At 38.9% G+C, this 19390-nt stretch overlaps 1 protein-coding gene and 1 long non-coding RNA gene across 2 annotated transcripts; one reads left to right on the forward strand and one right to left on the reverse strand.

Moving 5' to 3' along the window:
- The first annotated feature begins 598 nt into the window (after positions 1 to 598).
- On the forward strand, positions 599 to 12353 carry LOC148735311 (polycystin-1-like protein 2). Its single transcript, XM_088752928.1, has 8 exons — positions 599 to 691; positions 3040 to 3228; positions 3497 to 3730; positions 4174 to 4809; positions 5430 to 5666; positions 6725 to 7954; positions 8353 to 8491; positions 8568 to 12353. The coding sequence occupies exons 1-8, from the start codon at positions 599 to 601 to the stop codon at positions 10121 to 10123; spliced, it is 4314 nt and encodes a 1437-aa protein (XP_088609054.1). The 3' UTR covers positions 10124 to 12353.
- LOC148735312 (uncharacterized) lies at positions 11740 to 19175 on the reverse strand. Its single transcript, XR_015998999.1, has 2 exons — positions 19017 to 19175; positions 11740 to 14472 (listed from the first exon to the last, which is right to left on the reverse strand). It is a non-coding gene; the product is annotated as an uncharacterized LOC148735312 (long non-coding RNA).
- Positions 19176 to 19390: the final 215 nt, after the last annotated feature.

Genomic DNA, 19390 nt, shown 5'->3' on the forward strand with positions numbered 1-19390 from the left:
TTTTCTTTAAATTAGAATAAACTCCGTTCCATATATCAGCTGAAGAAATGTTTTGAACTATTGAATATATTTGAAATGTTTACACTGTTCAGGTTAAATCCACAACGTCAACTTGCGAAGACTGGATTGAGAAAATATATGAATACATTGGAAAGGGAAATAAAACTCTTGGAACATGGTTGGTGCTAGAAAGTTTACTTTCAATCAATGGAAGCGTTCAGAGATGTCCTAAGGTTGGTATGTTAGTTTCAGCTTAAATTTCTGACTTGTACAGCTAATATTCCCAGAAAAGACAAACTCCAACATCGGACCGATTGCTACGTTCTTTTTTTTCGAATTGGTTTTTACTTACCAGTAGTATCCTAGCTTGGAAGAAGTCCGAGCCCACCTAAGAGAGTGAACCAAAATCAGTTTCTCTAAATGATCACATTTCATAGTCACACATTCCTGAGTAAGGTGGTTCTTGCTGGATTTTAGTGTATTAAGAACTCCAAATTGTCCCACGGTGTAATTTAGAAAATAAAGAATCACTGCGACATATACTCTATTTTTCTTGATTGTACAGCTGGAGGAGATTGTGCTTAACTTGACATCAGTCATGACGATGGAAACTGCCCAGGATGTCCTTAGGGTTTCTATAATTCTTGGCACTCTGTTGGGTGGAATGGAAGATCTCTCTACTTCTGCATTGGTGAGTTTCCCTATGCTTTGTATATCGTAAGTAATTTGTATATCGTAAGTAAGACCCCGTCCACACGAAGACGATTGTAAACGCAAACGCTAGTAAACGCATATCTTTATCTCCGTCCACACGAAAACGATCATCGTTTACGTAGCGTTTTCACCCATCCACACGAAAACGCTCGTAAATGCATTAGACATACATACATACATACATACATACATACGTTAGTTGACCACTCCCCATGGGGGCTTTTCAGGGTCAATCTACCCACCCAACCCACCCCAGGGAGGACATCCATCACACAGTAATCTCGTGCGTGGGAAATTAACGTCTCCTACCCCAACCCTGCAGGAGACGGGACCTCCATTTATTCGTCCCTATCCGAGAAGACTAGAATATCTAACCATTTCTTGATGTTAAAGAAAGGAAGCATATTCTTCTCAGTTAATTTTAAGACCCTGAGTGTTGGTCCGGCCGGTATTGAACTCTCGACCTCCCGCACAGCAGTCCGGCGCTCTCCCAATTGAGCTAACCAGGCGGCGGTTTAGCCGCCTGGTTAAATAAACGCAAGCACGACACAGCTCAACACTCGTGTGTACGCCATGTTGGAAACGCATTCGATAAAAGAGACTGGCGCTGACATCTGACGTCAGCGTTTTCAGAGCGTTTACGAAAATATACGTTTACGGCCGTCCCCACGAAGACGCATAAACGGCGTTTTCAAATTTATCCACTTTGGAGAGCGTTTTCGAATTTATGCGTTTACGGTGAGCGTTTTCATCGTCTTCGTGTGGACGGAACACCTAAACGCATAAAAAAGTTTGCGTTTACTAGCGTTTTCGTTTACAATCGTCTTCGTGTGGACGGGGCCTTACTTTCTAGCAATATCTTTGTTAATTTAAGCTTTTAGCTCGTTTGTTTAGATGGTACAATGAATCATCAAAATTGAAATAGTAAGTTACTGTCAATAAGGAAAACACGTCGTCAACCATACATTTCCCTTCTAAATAATAAATAAGTTAATCTTAAAACTGACGTTTGCAATCCACATTGGCTAGTAAAACCTGTGAGATGACCTTTCGTCTAATTTGAAATTTGAGATAATTCGTTTTCAAAAATTTGTGTTAGAGAGTCTTAAAGCTCATTTGCTGAATTACTATTCAATCTCAAAAAAATCATAGATGTTATTCCCAGTTAGCTCAATGGATAGAGCGCTGGACTGATGTGCGGGAGGTCGAGGGTTTGAGCCCCGGCCGGACTAACACTCAGTCTTAAAACAAGTGAGAAGAATATGCTACCTTTCTATATCAAGAAATGATTATTCTATACAGAAGGCTAAAAGATTGGGAAAAAAATCATTAGAAAATATTTAAACCAAACGTTTTTGGCTGTTTACCATCATAGGGTTGAAAATGATGAGGCGTGAGTAGTCCAGTGGTCAGTGCGCTGGACTCTGGGTCTGATGGCCCGGGTTCAAGTCCTGGCTGGGGCTTGACGTTGTGTCCTTAAGCAAGACGCTTCACTCACATTGCTTCGTACGTCTTCTCGGATAGGACGTAAAGCCGGAGGTCCCGTCTCCTGCACCTATCAATTAGTTAATTTCGGCAGGGGATGTTAAAGAACCCACATCACGAGATTACTGTGATGTGGTCTGGCCTGTTTACTGGAAATGGGGGGAGGGGGAGGGGTCCTATGTAAAATTTCTCCTCTATTAATTGTTAACAGCCTCCGGCAGTCTGGAAAAGTCCCCCACATAGTGTTGTAAAGCGCATTAGAGCATTTACATGGATATGCGCTATAGAAATCGATCTATATTATATTAATATTATTATAAAATGAAGATGGTAAACAGCCGAAAACGTCTAGTTTAAACATTTTTTAATAATTTTTTCCTAATCTTTTAGCCTTGTATATAGAATATCTTTTATTATGCGAACATTATGGAAAAGAAATGGTTAGATACTCTAGTCTTCTCGGATAGGGACGAATAAACGGAGGTCCCGTCTCCTCCAGGGTTAGGGGTAGGAGACTTTAATTTCCCATGCACGAGATTACTGTCTGATGGATGTCCTCCCCTGGGGTGGTTGCTGGGTGGGAATTGGCCCTGAAAAGCCCCCATGGGGAGTGGTCAATCAACATCTGTATGTATGTATTTTATCAAAAGCCACCTGATGATTTTTCCGTGTTTGATCTGGAGCAATGAGCTCAGAGCTAAGTGTGATATTCAAAATATTCATTTAGCCTGACTTGAAGAATTATATCCCACCATAAGTGCAAGTTATAAGTCTTCGCCGGTAAAATCCAGGGTAAGGGCTTAAAAACTTTTCAGTGTATTTCTCGCATTTTTTTTTCAGTTAAGAACTACAAATATTTTGAATAATATTGTGGAGAATTTCAGTGATGATATCAGAAGATCTGAATCAAGGCTCAATTCAAGCTTCGCAGCTTTAGTAGAGAACATTCTCTTCAACCTTGGAAAAGCACTTAAAATTGGATCAAAAAAGTCACATTTTTCAAACTACAACAGAACGGAATCAAACAAGGTTTGTTTGATATTAAGTTCCTTTAAAAAATGGTATAAACACATGATTAAGTGAGTAAACAAATTTTAGATGCCTAGGTTTTTAGAGATTTCAAGACAGTAAGAGTGCCGACAGTTCTCTGTAATGAACAATACAACTCATCGACACTGCATGCTAGTCAAGTTTATCAGTCGCTTATTTCTAACAAACATAAAGTTCAACGCTGTGAGGTCTTGATACCTATGGTATTATGGTTAAGAATAAGTTACGATTTCTTTTACATCCTCAGAATTTACATGCCACAAAGACCCTTCTCTCCCTGAAGGATCAGATTATTCAAGTATTACGCCTGTCATTAACAAATACCACGCCGGGAAATTATACAATACGGTCAAAATATTTAAGCATAACAGTTGTGTCTCTTCGTGGAGGGGAAGTGAATAACTTCACAATTGTTGCAGACCGAAGCAGATTCATAATACCTGATCTAAAACCAAATGGAAAAACCATCTCGTTCCTGGAGGTAGGAGAAAAGGTCACTTTTATATGTTGGATTTGTTACGTTAAGAAGGGACAAAGAATAAAACCCAGTAACTGACTTCATTTCCAAAGTCGTGCGAACCCGCAAAGCCAAAGATTTGAAGAACTGAAACACAGAATTTGCTTATCTAATGTTAATTATATTGATTTATCATTACTTACCCGGCTCTGGCAAGATAACTTGTGCATTTAAGCGTTTAGGCGACAAAGAACAGTATCCAAGTTAATAGGCACAAAACAAAACCACGGTATAACCATATGCATTATCACTCCATTATCACCTTTCCCCTTAACTTTCAATCTACTTTTTTTCTTCGGGAGAGTGAGAGGACTTACGAAGCTTGAAGCCTCATCCCATGGCAGTATTAATAGAGAAGGAGGCTTGGTGGAGCTCATTCATTTATCTTTTGCGCCTTTCTCGTGTAGATGTGGACTACTCCATTCAACCCTTTCACCTGGGACCAAACTAGTGAGAGGGTGACGTCACATGTTGCAGGGTTAGAAGTGAGAGACGATAAAGGAGACATTATAAACATGACTGATCCCTCACGTGAAATCACCGTCATATTACCCCTTGACGAGAAAGCTACTCACAATATATCAAAAGGGTCCACCTATTACCGTAAAATGATAATAAATCACAACATCACCGTTCAGCATGGGCAGTCCTTCGTTAATGTCTCCTTTTTGCCTCAAAGCAGCGACTTGGTCATCTCAAAAGTGAAACTGATTTCAGCCACAACTCAGAATTATTCAGAATGTGAAAACGTTAGGGACAAGTGGATCAAAAGAGGCCGAATACACTGCCACGGTAATGTTGCTGTATCGTTTATGGCGATCAATCCCGGAAGGTACCGCGTTGATGCTATTTTTATTGTCAAAGAGAGAAAGACTAGGAAAATGACTCAGTCGTCCGGACTGAAAGGAGGCAAGGCTACCTGTATCACAATAAAAAAACCACGTGCAGTGAATGAAGTAAAATATATCCGTGTTCAAGTGAGTGAGTCAGCTTGCCTTTTCTGGGAAACAGAAACATCTGCTTGGAAAACTACAGGATGCAGGGTGAGGAAATAAGAATTGGCAATAAATCGCTTTGAAAAATGATTGATAATAAATGCGTTTATCGCTCTATAGATTCTATTACTGTCGACCTACCTGCGATCACGTTGAAAAACTAAGCTAAATGTACCTTTATTTTCAATCTATAATGATATTTCCTACTCTTACTTGCTCATTTCCCTTTATCGATGTTATTTGCAAGAAACCATATTTGATGATATTTTAATTTAGGAAAGGGTGTAGAAGGGTATCTTTTTTGTTTTCTTTTGTTTTTTTCACGTCAGTAAGTAATGTTTGGAAAATTGAAGCTATGCAAGTAACAAAATTGCTTGAACAAGTTTTTGCAGCGATTGTAACTGTCATTGTGAACATGAAATGATGAAATCAAAGCAATGCTTACCCTCCGTCTTTTTTGTGGCGCCTCGAACCAAGTTTTATTTCACACGTAGCCACACTACTGGCTAGCGATTCGCGAGAGGTCTCATTACCAAACAACACAGCGTGGAGAAAGTTTACTTTGGTGTAATTCACTGTCTTTGTATTTGCATTTTTGATTCAGAAAGGAACACATCTGTCGTAAAATTTGCCTTTACAACCACACTGACTATAGCTTTCGTTCAAAGGTTGCGGAGGTCATCGGCAATTCAGGTTTGAAATGTGCCTGCAACCACTTGACGTCGTTTGGCGGAGCCTACCTGGTGCCTCCAAATCACGTCAGTTTTTTCAAAATTTTACGAGCGCTTCGTTCACCAGATGACAGCGGAAAGTTCCTCGTCCTTGTGATCCTGTTTGCAACTTTTCTTCTCCACCTGGTTGCGATCGTTTTCGCGAGAAGGGAAGACCGAAAAGATAAAGCCAAGGTTAATTGAAATGACGATTTTGACAATTAAAGAACTTGGCAAGATGTTGCTTTATGCAGCTATTTTTACGATTATTCTCTTTAGGATTTATTGGAAAATTATCTAATATGTTTCTCTAAACACGATGTAGTGAGACAAGTCGCCAAAACAAGTTTGAAGCATGCTACTTTTTATTTTTTAAGCAATTACTCTAAAGAGATGTCACTAAAAATCAGACAAATTCACTAATCACCGCCAACAGTAAATAAAATCGAATTGGCTCATATTCTAGTATTACGTAGTTCTATAGGTAAAACAAACCAAGACGTATGTAGTTTGTTGAAATATTCTTTTGTTTTCGAGAGAATTGATAAAACTCAATTCACGCGTAATTAGCTTCATTTGAAGGTCGAATTTAGCCCATTTTTGGAGGCCTCGTTCCTACTTGTAAAAGCAGTGAAAAACTTACTTATTCCACAGACTTTTTCCTCCCCAATGTTTCCACGAAAAGGCGGAATCACTATTTAAATTTCAAATAAAATACAGAGTTTTCTATCGATTTACTTAGGTGTCTTGTGAAAAGTAGGGTAGCTTCAAAAAATTACTTTTATATGCCGCTAAGTGAAATAAACGTTTTATATTTAAGATATGAGAAGTTGAAATGATAAACTTACAGTTTGTAGAGTTACTTTTCTGGGTTTTTTGTGCTGCCATGCCTACCAGGGCTTTAAATTCATGGAAATTTCGCTCTTCCTAAAAATGGGCTAAATTCGACCTTCGAATGAAGCTAATTATGCGTGAATTGAGTTTCATCAATTTTTTCTAAAACAAAAGAATTTCTCAACAATCTACATATGTCTTGGTTTGTTTTTCGTATAGGCTTACCTAATACTAGAATAAAAGCCAATTCGATTTTTTGACTGTTGCCGGTGAATGTTTGATTTTTCGTGACAACCTCTCTGAGATAAGGATTGTTTTCCTACATGGTAACGGATGGCCCAGCACTAAGAAAAATCACCACACCCCAAATCCCGAGAATCACTACGACAACTAAATTTACTTTAAACTTCTATTTTAAGGTGCAAGATTCAGAGCCCCCAGTGTTCTATCGAGCATCGGAGTCAGCTAATTGTCGTTACGAGTTGACCGTTAGGACTGGTGTCTGGTTAGGATCCGGTACAACCGCTAGCGTGTCCTTCATACTCTTTGGAGTCGAAGGCAGGAGCAGTACCCTCACCATCCAACAAGACTTCGATGCCGGGTTCCAGCCGAAGTTTGCAAGAGGAACTGAGCACAGGTTGGCTGCCATTTTAGACAAAGACCTTGGTGATATCTACAAACTTCACGTCAGCCATGATAACTCTGGTAATAATCCCTCTTGGTTTTTGGATTACATTAAGATTGTTCATACGGGGACCGAAAAAAGTTGGAATTTCTCATTTGACACTTGGTTAAGCTTGGAGGATGAATCTCTATCAAATGAATGTATCCGGAGTCCATCCAACGCTCAGGCCAGCATAACAGATAGAGACTTGCGTGAAATGTTCTCCGATGGGCATCTCTGGATGTCGATCATAACCAAGACCCCTGGGAGTTGCTTCTCTAGAGTTCAGAGAATCTCATCGTGCCTCTGTTTGCTCTTCTGTACAATGGCTGCCAATGCTATGTTCTATTCCTGGGGTAACCAGCCTTCTCAAACAATTAACCTAGGACCGTTACGATTCTCAGCGCGACAAGCTATCACGAGCATTCAGAGTATCCTTCTCACCCTGCCGATTCACATAATCATAACATTGTTTAGGAAGGCTTCAGGAAGTCCTCACAATCGATTTTGGCGATGCTTGCTTTACTTGACGTGGGGCTTACTTTGCCTAGTGACTGCCATGTCGGCGGCTTTGACTGTTTCCTACAGTCTCATATGGGGAAGCGAAAAAGGCCAAGAGTGGATTTCGTCAGTTTCTGTCTCCTTTTTTCAAGATATCTTTATATTGCAGCCCCTTAAGTGCTTTCTGCTCGCGGGGCTGGCGTCAATGTTTTCAAAGTGCAGAGTTAGAAAGGTATCTTGCAGTCAACAGTCCTCTGGGAAAACTGCAGATCATAATCGAAGCTCAGCATCCACAAAGTTAGGTGAATTGTCGGCATCGAGGAGAAAGAGTATGGCAATGGCTAGACGTCGCTTGATGAAAAGACAGACTCTCTTTTACATTTTCTTTCTTGTAGTTGTTGGTGTCCTTACGTACGGAAACAGGGACTTTTCAAGATATCCGCTCTTCAAATCTTTGGCGGACCACACGGAAAGTTTTGAGGAAGTAAGGAAATGAGTTGATTGAAAATAACAACAATTCATGCATCCCTTAAGAAATTTATAACCAACAGCTACCAGCAAACTATCTACTGCAATTAGATATAACGCTCGGCATCGTTTATCCTTGTTATTGGCTGTTAAGTAGGGAGATCAGTAAAGATTCTGTTGGCAGGGATGAAAGATACCTTAATCAATTTAGAAGAAGTTAATATGTTAAGCAATAATTTTACTATGATATAGTATTGGAATGCACTCCCCTCCTATGAAACGATAACCAACAAAGACTTCCGGTATCATTGCATGTACATGAACCTAAAGTAATTATTACGCATGAGAAAATGATATCTTCTGTTTTGAGTTTGAGAACTCGTCTGCATCATTCTTCTGTACTCATTTTTGTAGGTGAAAGATGAAACTTCATTCTGGAACTGGATAAATGAGTCGTTGATCACATATCTTTACTCAAAAAGTCAAGAAAGTAGTGAGCTGGCATCGACGGTGATTGGAATGGTGAGAATACGTCAGCTGAGAGTGAAAAAAGGTATACCTACTTAGACTTTTTGTCATTACTGAGTACATGGACAAATAGTAACGCTGAGTTCTACCTTTCTTCTTAGTTCCATGCCCAAACTGGTGGCAACACACCTGCTTGGAGTCCTACTCTCGCAAAAATGAATACAGAGAACCTTTTTATCCTAACAAGGCCGGAACTTCGCCGCTCCAGTTTAATCAGTGTCCAATTCCATGGATGTACAAAACAGGAAAGGAACTTGGATCTTCTTCAAAATGGGGCCGCCATGCTTGGTATGGTGGCGGTGGGTATTTAGCAGAGCTGGGCTATGAAGAAGAAACTGCCCGTGCGATAACAAATCTACTGCAATCAGAAAGTTGGGTCGATCGTCAAACAAGAGCCATCGTCTTAGAGTTTTCGCTTTTAAATTCGAGGACCAACATTTTGGCTGTCTCGTCTTTCTTTGTCGAATTTCTTCCGACAGGCCAGGCAACGGTTAAAAGAAGCATCGATACCATCTCGTTATACAACACAGAATCCGTCCTACAGATTTTTCAAGGGATGTGCTTCGTGTTCTTTACAGCCATGGTTCTCTTCATGATCGGTGAAACAATAGCTCAGATAGTTAGAAGGAGGTGGCGATACTTTTGCTCTTTTTGGTGCTTGCTTGATCTTGGTCATTTCGCGATATCCATTCTACTCGTTGTATCAAGCTTCATGAAGTCTTATCTCATGACTATGAGTGTGCTTAGGCTGAATGAAAACATATTTGCACGTACAAACTTTGAAACACCTCTCCTATGCGCAGAAGTTGAAAACAGTCTCATCGCCATTCTCACTTTCCTGACAACGTTGAAGCTACTACAACTTACCTATTTTAATTTCTACACGCGGTTGTTCTCATGTGCTCTTCGGATCTGGATGCACGACCTTCCCTCGTTCTGTCTAGTCTTATCGATCATATTCCTTGCATTTTTACACATGGGAGTTTTAGTTTTCGGTCCATCCATTGGCAGGTACTCGAGCTTTTGGCGGGCCTTCGCTTTCCAGCTAGAGATAACTCTTGGCAAAGTCAAGGCTCGGCCCATTAAGGAACTGGCTGAAGGCGTCCCAATTTTCGGACACGTTTTTGTAGTTTCGCTTCTTTTTAGCATTACCATAGTTTTAATGAACTTTTTTGTTTCCACCTTAAACGAGGCCCTCGCTGAAGCTAAGACTGCGGAGATGGATAAGGAACCTGAACAGTTGGTGACTGATGGGCAGCCTGTGAACATAACTGTTGGAAAGCCTGATGGAACTAACGTTTTATTAGAGAATAAAGATAACGGGAGGAAAGCAGAAATAATCAGAGAAGGAGAGACAACCGAAAGAGGGAGTCGTGCGATATTATTTGATAAAATTAGCAAGTGTCTCAAAAGCAAGGCTTTCGTTGATGAAATCAGTGAGCAGCTCAAGACCATTAATACCCTTCAGCTGCCCATACTGCGCTTAAAGGTAGATAAGGTTTGCAGACGTATCGAAAATGCCATTGCTGATGAAATCGATACTAGAAAGTCATCGACAGTCAATCAAAAGGAAAAAAGGAGGGTACATTTTGGAAACAGCGTTACAATACCGTTTACGCAGCACCGTTATCTCTTTCCACATCGCGGAGAACTCTGAGGAAACAATTTTTAGATACTGCGAAATCGTTTTGTCTTAGCGATTTATTGCGTCATTTTTCGTTCATGTCGCCTGTTGCGTAAGCTTTTTCAAATGCGTTTACATGGTTGAGATGAAGCACTGCGAACATTTTATTTGGCACTATTCTGATATGGACTATATAAAAGCGTAATTGGCTTTGATATTCCATTAACCCGTAAGCTACTTTAGATAGACAATCTGCCTGTAAATACGCGGGAAATTATTGAATAGAGTAAGCTTGGATAACACAAACAGTGTGGGAAAATTTAAGCTTTGGGGATTCCCCTCTTCAATTTTTATAAATACTTAATAATTTGTCCTGAGTATTCTGAAGCAGACTCCACCTCTAAACTGAGAAACATCATTTAGCTGAGAAGTAAAGATTACCTGCTCTGATGAAAGTTTAGTGAGATGAGATCGAAGAAAGGAATTCCATTGCTTACTTTCTGTATTATATTTCTAGGATGTTGTGAGTAAATCACATCACAGTAAGATCATGGCTCATGTATTACTGGGTCTGGGAATTTTGATAAGTTTCAAAACTACAAATCTGGGATGGATTTAGCAACAAACTATAGCTGAACTCAAGAAAACACGAAGAATAAGGATCCATGACAGAAATGGAAAATTAATGGATTCAGATTTCCCAGAAAGCGTGGCGTAGGATGGGTGTAACTCATATTATTTAAAAGTTGCCGAATGAGGCATGATTTTTCCAAGTTAACATTAATTAGTAGGTAAGAACATTTACGATAGGTTAGTCCACCAAATTGAAACTGTAAATATGTTTCTGTGTTATCTTGGATCAGCGAAGAAAAGAATTCTGATTTTCAATCGTTATTTGGCAGTATTTGGTATTTCTTTGCGGAGATGGAGCGCAACTTTGCCTTATCATTACCAATTTGTTGAAAGGTTGACGAGAAGTCCTGATTAGTGATATATTTAAGTCCAATCTGCGGTTTGTATGGAAGTTATCTAACGTTTAAGCCCAGTAATTTGTTGTATGTCAATTTGGTAAGGTTTGGTAAGGTTTGGTAAGGTTTGGTAAGGTTTGATAAGGTTTGGTAAGGTTTGGTAAGGTTTGGTAAGGTTTGGTAAGGTTTGATAAGGTTTGGTAAGGTTTGATAAGGTTTGGTAAGGTTTGGTAAGGTTTGGTAAGATTTGGTAAGGTTTGGTAAGGTTTGGTAAGGTTTGGTAAGGTTTGGTAAGGTTTGGTAAGGTTTGGTAAGGTTTGGTAAAGTTTGGTAAGGTTTGGTAAGGTTTGGTAAGGTTTGGTAAGGTTTGGTAAGGTTTGGTAAGGTTTGGTAAGGTTTGGTAGTATTTTGAGACCCAAAACAAACAGTAAACCTTGACGATTGTAAATAGTTTTTTCTCCTTGGGAATATCTTTCTCCTCGTTCTAATTTTTAAACTTGATTATCAAGGCAATCAAGTACGATTTGCTGTTTTCGTTGCTTGATATTCAGAATAAACTGCCGCTACAGTCGTTCTAAAGTTCTGAGGAAGAAATTCGTTGATTAATCATTTGATTGTAATTAACTATTTGACAGCAGTATACTGATTGTAAATCAGGGAAATAAAGAGATAAATAAATCATATGTAGAATACAGCCAACCATTTAATAAACCTTTATACTAGGTTTGATTATAGAGTAACAAGTCTATTAAGAGTAAAAACGCTGCGTCTTAGGGATTTATTTTGACCTTCTCTCAAAGTAGAATTCACAGTTTTTATTTTAATTTTCCGAAAGTAAACTGTACCAAAAAAATTGAAAAAAAGGACTCTGAGCTTCTAACTTTCCACTCCAGAGTTGAATAAACTATGATAGAAGATTCTGAAATCTACCTATTTAATGATACTTGATACTCGATCAACGAACACTTTGGTTCAATTAAGGCTTCAACAGAGACATCAGAAATTGTTGTGGATCTTAGTCGTCCATAAGGAACAGTAATAAAGAAGTTTGCCCTTGGTTAGATCACTGAGATTAATGTTATTGGAAACTACTTTCAAAAAGTATTGATCAAAGAGAAAACTGTGGTAGAGAAGGAAATTAAAGAAAATTTTATCGAGAAGGAGAGAACTAGATATTAGCAAAGTTGGATTAGACAAAGAAATGATTTAGGAGAGAAATTAGTGGAGGATAGAGAGTTAGTAGAAAGCGGAGTTATCTAAAGAGACTAGTATAGAGCGAGTTAGAGTGGAAATTAGATTGGGAATATCGGCAATGCAGCATATTAGAAATAAGTTTGTGAGCAGGTTAATGTCAGTTAGTTATGATCAGATAGTTACCTTGTTGTAATGTTTATTTTTAGACTGATTACATTGACTAACCATCGTAATAGGTGAGACAGGTAACGAATCATACTCATGGAGAAAAAGGGCGAGAGGGTTAACTTAGTTCGTTATGTTAAGTTCAAAGATATTGGCGGGTGTCTTTATCACAAAAATATAACAAATTAGTAAGTCGAGTAGTTAAACAGTCAGTTGGTCAGTAGGTTAGTTTCTCAGCCAGGTAGTTGGCCCGTTAATTAGCTTGGCAGTTAATTGTTTAGTTAATTTGTTAGTCAGTTGGGTTATTACTCAGTCAGTTAGTAAATCAGTTAGTTGGTTATCCTGTTAGTTAGTTGGTAAGTTAATTAGTTGGTTGGATAATAAGTTAGTAAATTTGTAAGTTAATTAGTTAATACCTAAATCAGTTGGTTATTTTGTCAATTGGTAAATTGTTAATAAGAGAATAATTGATAAAGAAGGGGCACGCGCAGAACAAAACATATTTCCCAGGCACCGTTCAAGCTATCAGTATGTTAGATAAAGTTATACTGCTGATCTTAGTGAGCCAGTGTGTTAGTTAAATAAGAAAGTTAGCAAGCCGGTTATGTTTACCTAGGATAATATATAGGAAAACAGAGAAAGATGCTGCTTCGTTGTGTTATTAGTCGTTAATACATTAGTATGTATTAGTATATATTAGTATGTTAAACAACAAATATATATGAAATACATATATATGAACTGCGGTTATGAAACGTATATGTGCACGATCCTTCGCAGTAAAGCACTATTTAAGCAATAGTGAAAATCAGACCTGAAAAAAATTCAGGCCTGTACGGGATTCGAACCACTGACCTCTGCGTGGCTCGAATCCCGTACAGGCCTGAATTTTTTTCAGGTCTGATTTTCACTATTGCTTAAATAGTGCTTTACTGCGAAGGATCGTGCACATATACGTTTCATAACCGCAGTTCATATATATGTATTTCATATATATTTGTTGTTTGATTTATCATCTACGGGTTTATGTCGAATTAATTTGATGGTCTGCTCCTAGTTGACTTGTTAGCTCAATTGGTAGAGCGCTGCACTAGTATCGCAGAGGTCAGTGGTTCGAATCCCGTACAGGCCTGAATTTTTTTCAGGTCTGATTTTCACTATTGCTTAAATAGTGCTTTACTGCGAAGGATCGTGCACATATACATTAGTATGTTAGTTGTGCAGTTAGTCAATTAGTTAGTTTATAAATTTAAGAGTGAGTCAATAAGTATGTGAGTTAGTATAATGAGTCCAATTAAAACAATGGTTAGCTAATGATTGATATTATAATATTACATTTTGCGGATCGGTTTGATCTGTTTAAATCATTGCGTTTGAAACGTGTGAATTAGTCATAAGCTGAAGAGAGTGCTGTGAATTAGTCGCAGGCATGGACAAGAGGGAACTGAATTGTTGCTGAATACTATCTAATTTGATACAATAATCCGTGTAAACTGAAAAAGGTAGTAGTAACAATGACTCATCTGCTTGAATAAAGCCGTGATTTTTCTTAGGAAAAATGATATCAGAGAAATTATCTGAAGACCCGTTGATGTTACAAATTGCCTTATGCAAAAATCAGAATATCAGAATGTTAATCAGAATCACATCTTCCTTAGTAGTGGGTTATGGGTGAAAGTGCTGCTTGGGCAGTTACACTGCGTAAGTATATAACTTTTGAATAAACTATTCGTTCCATTACTACTGAAATTACGGCAACTCTTGGGTCATTTCCATGCACTGCCTTCTCGGATGTCTGTTTTATCTTTACGTCATGATGTGATTAGTTAATCCTAGGGTTGGCTTTATCAGGAGATATTTTGGTATATCTTACAAGGATCTTGATTTCAGTCATCGTGTGGAACGGCTGGTTTGGTGGAGTTTAGTGAAGGTGGATTGTTCATAAATAATGCTCTCCAAAATCTGCGGTCTTCCCAGATTCAATGATTTCAAGGCTCGTTCCCAGACAGTCAAAGAGGGGCTTTGGTGTAATTACCCCACTGAAGTTCAGCAAATCTGAAATATAAGATATAAATAAAACGTAAAAATTGCTGCCACGTGATTTTGTGAAGAAACAGCGCTCAAAAAGTGCAATTCAAGTTCCAAATTAGAGCAGTTTTCAATTGAGTCCTCGATATTTTAAAATCTAGTATTCATTAGCTTCCCATGAAAACGAGTGATAATAGCCGTCAAGTATTTTATCTCTTTAAACTAGCTCGCAGTTTGACAACTAGGAAGCCTTACAGACGACGCGATCTGTTTGATAAATCCTGATCCGTGCTAATCACAATCCATTAAGCCACGCGCAAGGATAACAAAAGTTTTAGGTTGATGGCAAATTGAAGGTTATTTTGCGAGAAAAACTTCAAAATTTTTTTCACACAGCAAAACTGCTAATTTTACATAGAAATTAATTTTCTCTATAAAATGAATTTTTTTCCAGCAACTGTCCTGTATCATGCTGAGTTCGAGTTCAGGCTACAATCCCCTAAATTGACTTTATTTTTAGTAACACACTAATATACACGACAGTTGATCCTTTCATCAGCAGTGCAAGCTTTACATTTCATCAAATCCCAACAACCTATATATCAAATTAAAGCTTAAGAAATTGCCTTTCTGATTATTCTATTACAATAAACTTCTAACCTATTTTGCTTTTAAAATTTTAGCTATGAAATCATGCTTTTGAAAAAACTTGACAAAAGTTATACATTAACAAAAAACAAATCATATTAATTTCTTCCAAAAATTATCTGTACAAGCCTAAAATGGCAATCAGAGTTAAGCCCTAGTCCACCAGCTTAATAAAACTATTCCTGTGTCTGTGACAACATTTGTTTTTCTCAATACAGTAGCAAGACTGCATACTTGTCAAGTCAACACATAATCAAAATTAGGAATTTATGTACATTATTTGGTTTTGAATTAGTTCAAAACAGTCAGCTCAGTTGTTGGGGTCTATGTTGTAAATTTATGTATTTCTGTGTTTGAATTTACTTCAAAACCTAACAAAACCAAACAAAAGATGAATAATGGTTATGATCAGTTAGTTTCAGCATCCTCATTGTCATTATTGGCATCGTGTCTTCAAATGTAGGCAGCAACATAGTCCTGAACAGTGTGGAACAACTGGAAGCAGTCCTGTATACAGGGGGCTACTTTACAGACACTGCACTGAAAGCTAGACTCTTTTCCTGGCCTCTTCCTTTTCTCTCCTGCCCTAAAAAGGGCTAACCTCCTTGGGTGGCCTCTCGGAGTGAGAGAATGGGAGATGCCAGAATTCCTAACAAGCTCCTTCACAAGCTCCCTTCTAAAAGTCCTTTTGGGCAGGAAAGCAAACCACACATGCACGGGTGATGTTGGACTTCTTCCCGGTGCCCAATATTTTCTCTGGGAAGTGACCTCCAACTTAAAGACGGGTTAAGCCTTTGGCTGACCTCCTTGGGTGGCCTCTCGGAGTGAGAGAATGGGAGATACCAGAATTCCTAACAAGCTCCTTCACAAGCTCCCTTCTAAAAGTCCTTTGCAGCTTAAGGATGCAGGATGCTTAAGGAAAACAGGTGGAAGAGCACTTTCTTCCACCATTTCATGGTGCGTCGCCTGAAGCAAGAATAGGCCACCATCTGATCACATCTGTCAACTGCTCCCATGAACTTGTTGTAGTCATGGATAATCTCAGGTTTAGTTATTGGTTGGCCAGTCCCAGGGTGATTTCGGCCAACTTCTACATCCGCAACAGAATGAACTGATGACAGCATCTGGAAAACTCTGCGGTCCTTAAATTTAACTGCCAGCAAAGTTCCATTGTTCATAACATACTTGTCACCTTTTCTTTTCACTTGTGCCCTTTTAAATTGCTGGGGGATACCTTTCCTGTATCTGGCTGTTCCACAGGCCCCAGTGTTCTGCCTATAGAGCTCAGCAAATAAAGTAGGTGATGTGTAGTAGTTGTCAACATACAAACACCTACCCGCATTCAAATAAGGTTGCATGAGCCTCATGACTAAGTCATATGTCTTTCCTTTAGCACTGGGTGGTTCTGGGTTTACACCAGTGTAAATTTCAAACCTACAACAATATCCATTACTTGAGCCACACAACTGGTATGACTTAACACCATACTTATCTGGCTTGTCAGGATTATACACTTTGAAATGCACCTTTCCCCTGAATGGAATCATTCCCTCATCAATGCAAATATTTTTGCCTGGCTTCCAGACATCTGAAAATTTCCCAGTGACAACGCTGTATATAGTGCCAAGCTTTTTTATTGGGTCATACCCTTCCTGTCCTCGAGGAACATAATAATCATTATCACACAAGTGAAAAAATGTTAAAATGTTCATAAATTTAGTCTCTTGACATAATTTGAGGGAAAAAGGGAGTTGATAAAACCTTGTCGATGGACCAGTAATCCTGGATATTCTCTTGATTCACCAGGCCCATTGCAATGATAATGGCAAGAAAAGCTTTTATCTCACCAGCTGTCACACCATCCTCAGGCCAATTTCTAAATCTCGAGTGCTGAGGTAAACGACCTCTTCGCTGTAAAGATGCGATTGTTTCCGTAGCATATTTATTTGTTTGGGATGCAATCTCGTCGAATAGGTTTTCGGGGAAGAGGAGATGAAAGTAGTCAGAGAATGATGGATTGTTAGGAAGCTCCACATTCAACCCTCGATCAGCTGTAAAGTCAAGCCTTCGCGGGATGCGATCGCCAAGGACACAGTTGTCTTCTTCGGTTTCTTCTTCGTTGTCCGCCTCGCCATCACTGTCTTCTTCACTTCTGTCATCTTCATCTTCACTGCTTTCAGAATTATCCGTATTGTCATCTAAATCGCTATCCTCTCCGCCGACAACTTCATCAATAGTACCTTCATCAACAAATACAATATTGGCCGCCATCTTTGTTTATCAGTGTTACCGCGCAACAAAATATATTTCATGCTAATTAACTCTTTTATTCTACGCGGGTCTTCGGAACTCTGTCGGATGCTTAATTTATCTTCCTTGGGTTGGCCCATGACCATAAACCAATATAAGCCCAACATATTCCGAACTTCTCCGCCAATAAAACGATGATGTTCGGAAACCCGGAATATTCCGGGACCCGTCCACATGGACGAACACGTGCGCCCGGAATATTCCGGGAGCCGCACGATAAGGGTTAAGACAGTGTGGTGTGCTCAGAGCATAAAATATTAAAAGGGTCTTGGCTTCCAAGGAGGACAGGCATATTTCAATGAATGATGATAGATGATGAGTTTTTCTCAACTTTTCTTGGCCCACACGCCGAGCACGGCACTTCTCGCAGCAGGACCTTTTCAATTAGAATCATGCCACTAATTTAAGCAAATACGCTTAGAAAGCTTCAAAAATATGTCACAGAATAAGGGTGTAGAGACATTAGACAGAACACGAAACTTTTATCACCATTTCCATTTGACAGATTGCCTCGTACAGGAGCAGTTTTCATTCATTCAGTTAAAGAGACAACTAACGTCAGATATATCACGCAGGGATTTCTTGTTTTGAATAGTTTTCCTTACGCTTAAAAAAGGTCGCGTGTGGCGTGTGTATAACTTAAGCTGGTCGCTTTGGAACTCAGTCATCCGTTACTTGAAAACAACTCGCAAAAGTTTCTAAATATCACTTAAAGGCTCCGAATCATACACTTCTTAAACGAAATATTGAAGGCAACCTTGGGGTCGCCCTTCATGCAAGCCAAGTTTGATTTTTCTTCACTTTCTAAGATTTCGTGAGGGTACAACAATTTTCAAGACCGCAAGTGTTAACAATGGTCTATTCTTCTCTCAACCAGCGTGTATGAATGAAACTCACTGTCAAGTTGAATTTTAAATTGTTTTCGGTTAATCTCGAAGAATGTCATAGAAAATTAAAAACTCCGACTGACAACCTCTTAGTGGGTTCCCGTTATTCAATTGAAAAATTCCGATCGCTGTGATCTCAACTTTGTAATCAAAATCGCAAATGTTTTTTCCTCGTTCCAGCTAACACTTGCTGTTTGCCTGTAAGGATATTTCATAGATGTTTTTATTATCTTGTCGACAAAGACAAAAGCTAATTTTTGTATTTTAAAACTTGATTTTCTAAAAGCCAGACTACCCAACTTTTGGTCGTTCGATTGCGTCTCATAGAAGTATTTTGAACTTGTAAAACTTTCCCAGTTTTTGGCGACATATTTCGGTAAATTTAGTATTTTGATAAGGAAGGAGGAGATACGAAATCGTCCCACAAACCTTGTTAGTTGAACCAGATTTCATCTGCATAAATATTTTAGCTGTTTCGCTCAGAGTAAAGATAAGTTTCTTGCTGTGATTTAATTTTCGCAAAGCTCATCGACATGTTCAATTACTGTGTCTGGTTATATTCGTGTGGGTTTGATAACAAATTTCACATTTCGGTAATAAAATTTGCAAATTTATCATTCTGTGTGGTGTAAACCTCCTCCCAAACACAGCTGTATCTGCGAAGTGTGTGTCAACACTGAATACGGATAGAAAGTGTGAAATCACGTCAACTACAAGCTTACTTACCATAGATTCTGTCATCTTTCCCTTGCGTGAGGTTAGTAAGTGCTAGTTGGCGCATCTGCCCGTGTGGGCCAATGCGTGAGATTACCAGGATAAGAAAGCTTGCAGCGAACGTGAATATAGCATGTGTGGAAAGGACCGACTTCACCTGTTGTATTCCGTATAAACAGGACGAGGTAATACCCTGTTGTTTCATTGGCTAACTCTTGTCACGCCCTTGATGCCTGCGATTGTTTCGAGTCAGCGGCGTTCACATTGTGTAAGTATTGATTACAAACAGCAAGTGAAATATTGATGAGGCTTACAAAACAAACTTGTCTAGAAACTTTGCGTTGTCTTATTGCGTTTCTTTTCAGTTCCAAATTTTTTGAGGAGGA

The sequence above is a fragment of the Stylophora pistillata genome, chromosome 3 (genome assembly GCF_964205215.1).
Source record: "Stylophora pistillata chromosome 3, jaStyPist1.2, whole genome shotgun sequence".
NCBI lineage: Eukaryota > Metazoa > Cnidaria > Anthozoa > Scleractinia > Pocilloporidae > Stylophora > Stylophora pistillata.

Bases quoted from the DNA above. Each gene is read 5' to 3' on its own strand.
- LOC148735311 (XM_088752928.1), top strand. From the start codon at position 599: ATGACGATGGAAACTGCCCAGGATGTCCTTAGGGTTTCTATAATTCTT. The intron at 3,229-3,496 runs GTTTGTTTGATA...TTACATCCTCAG, and splicing joins ACAGAACGGAATCAAACAAG to AATTTACATGCCACAAAGAC. The intron at 5,667-6,724 runs GTTAATTGAAAT...TTCTATTTTAAG, and splicing joins ACCGAAAAGATAAAGCCAAG to GTGCAAGATTCAGAGCCCCC.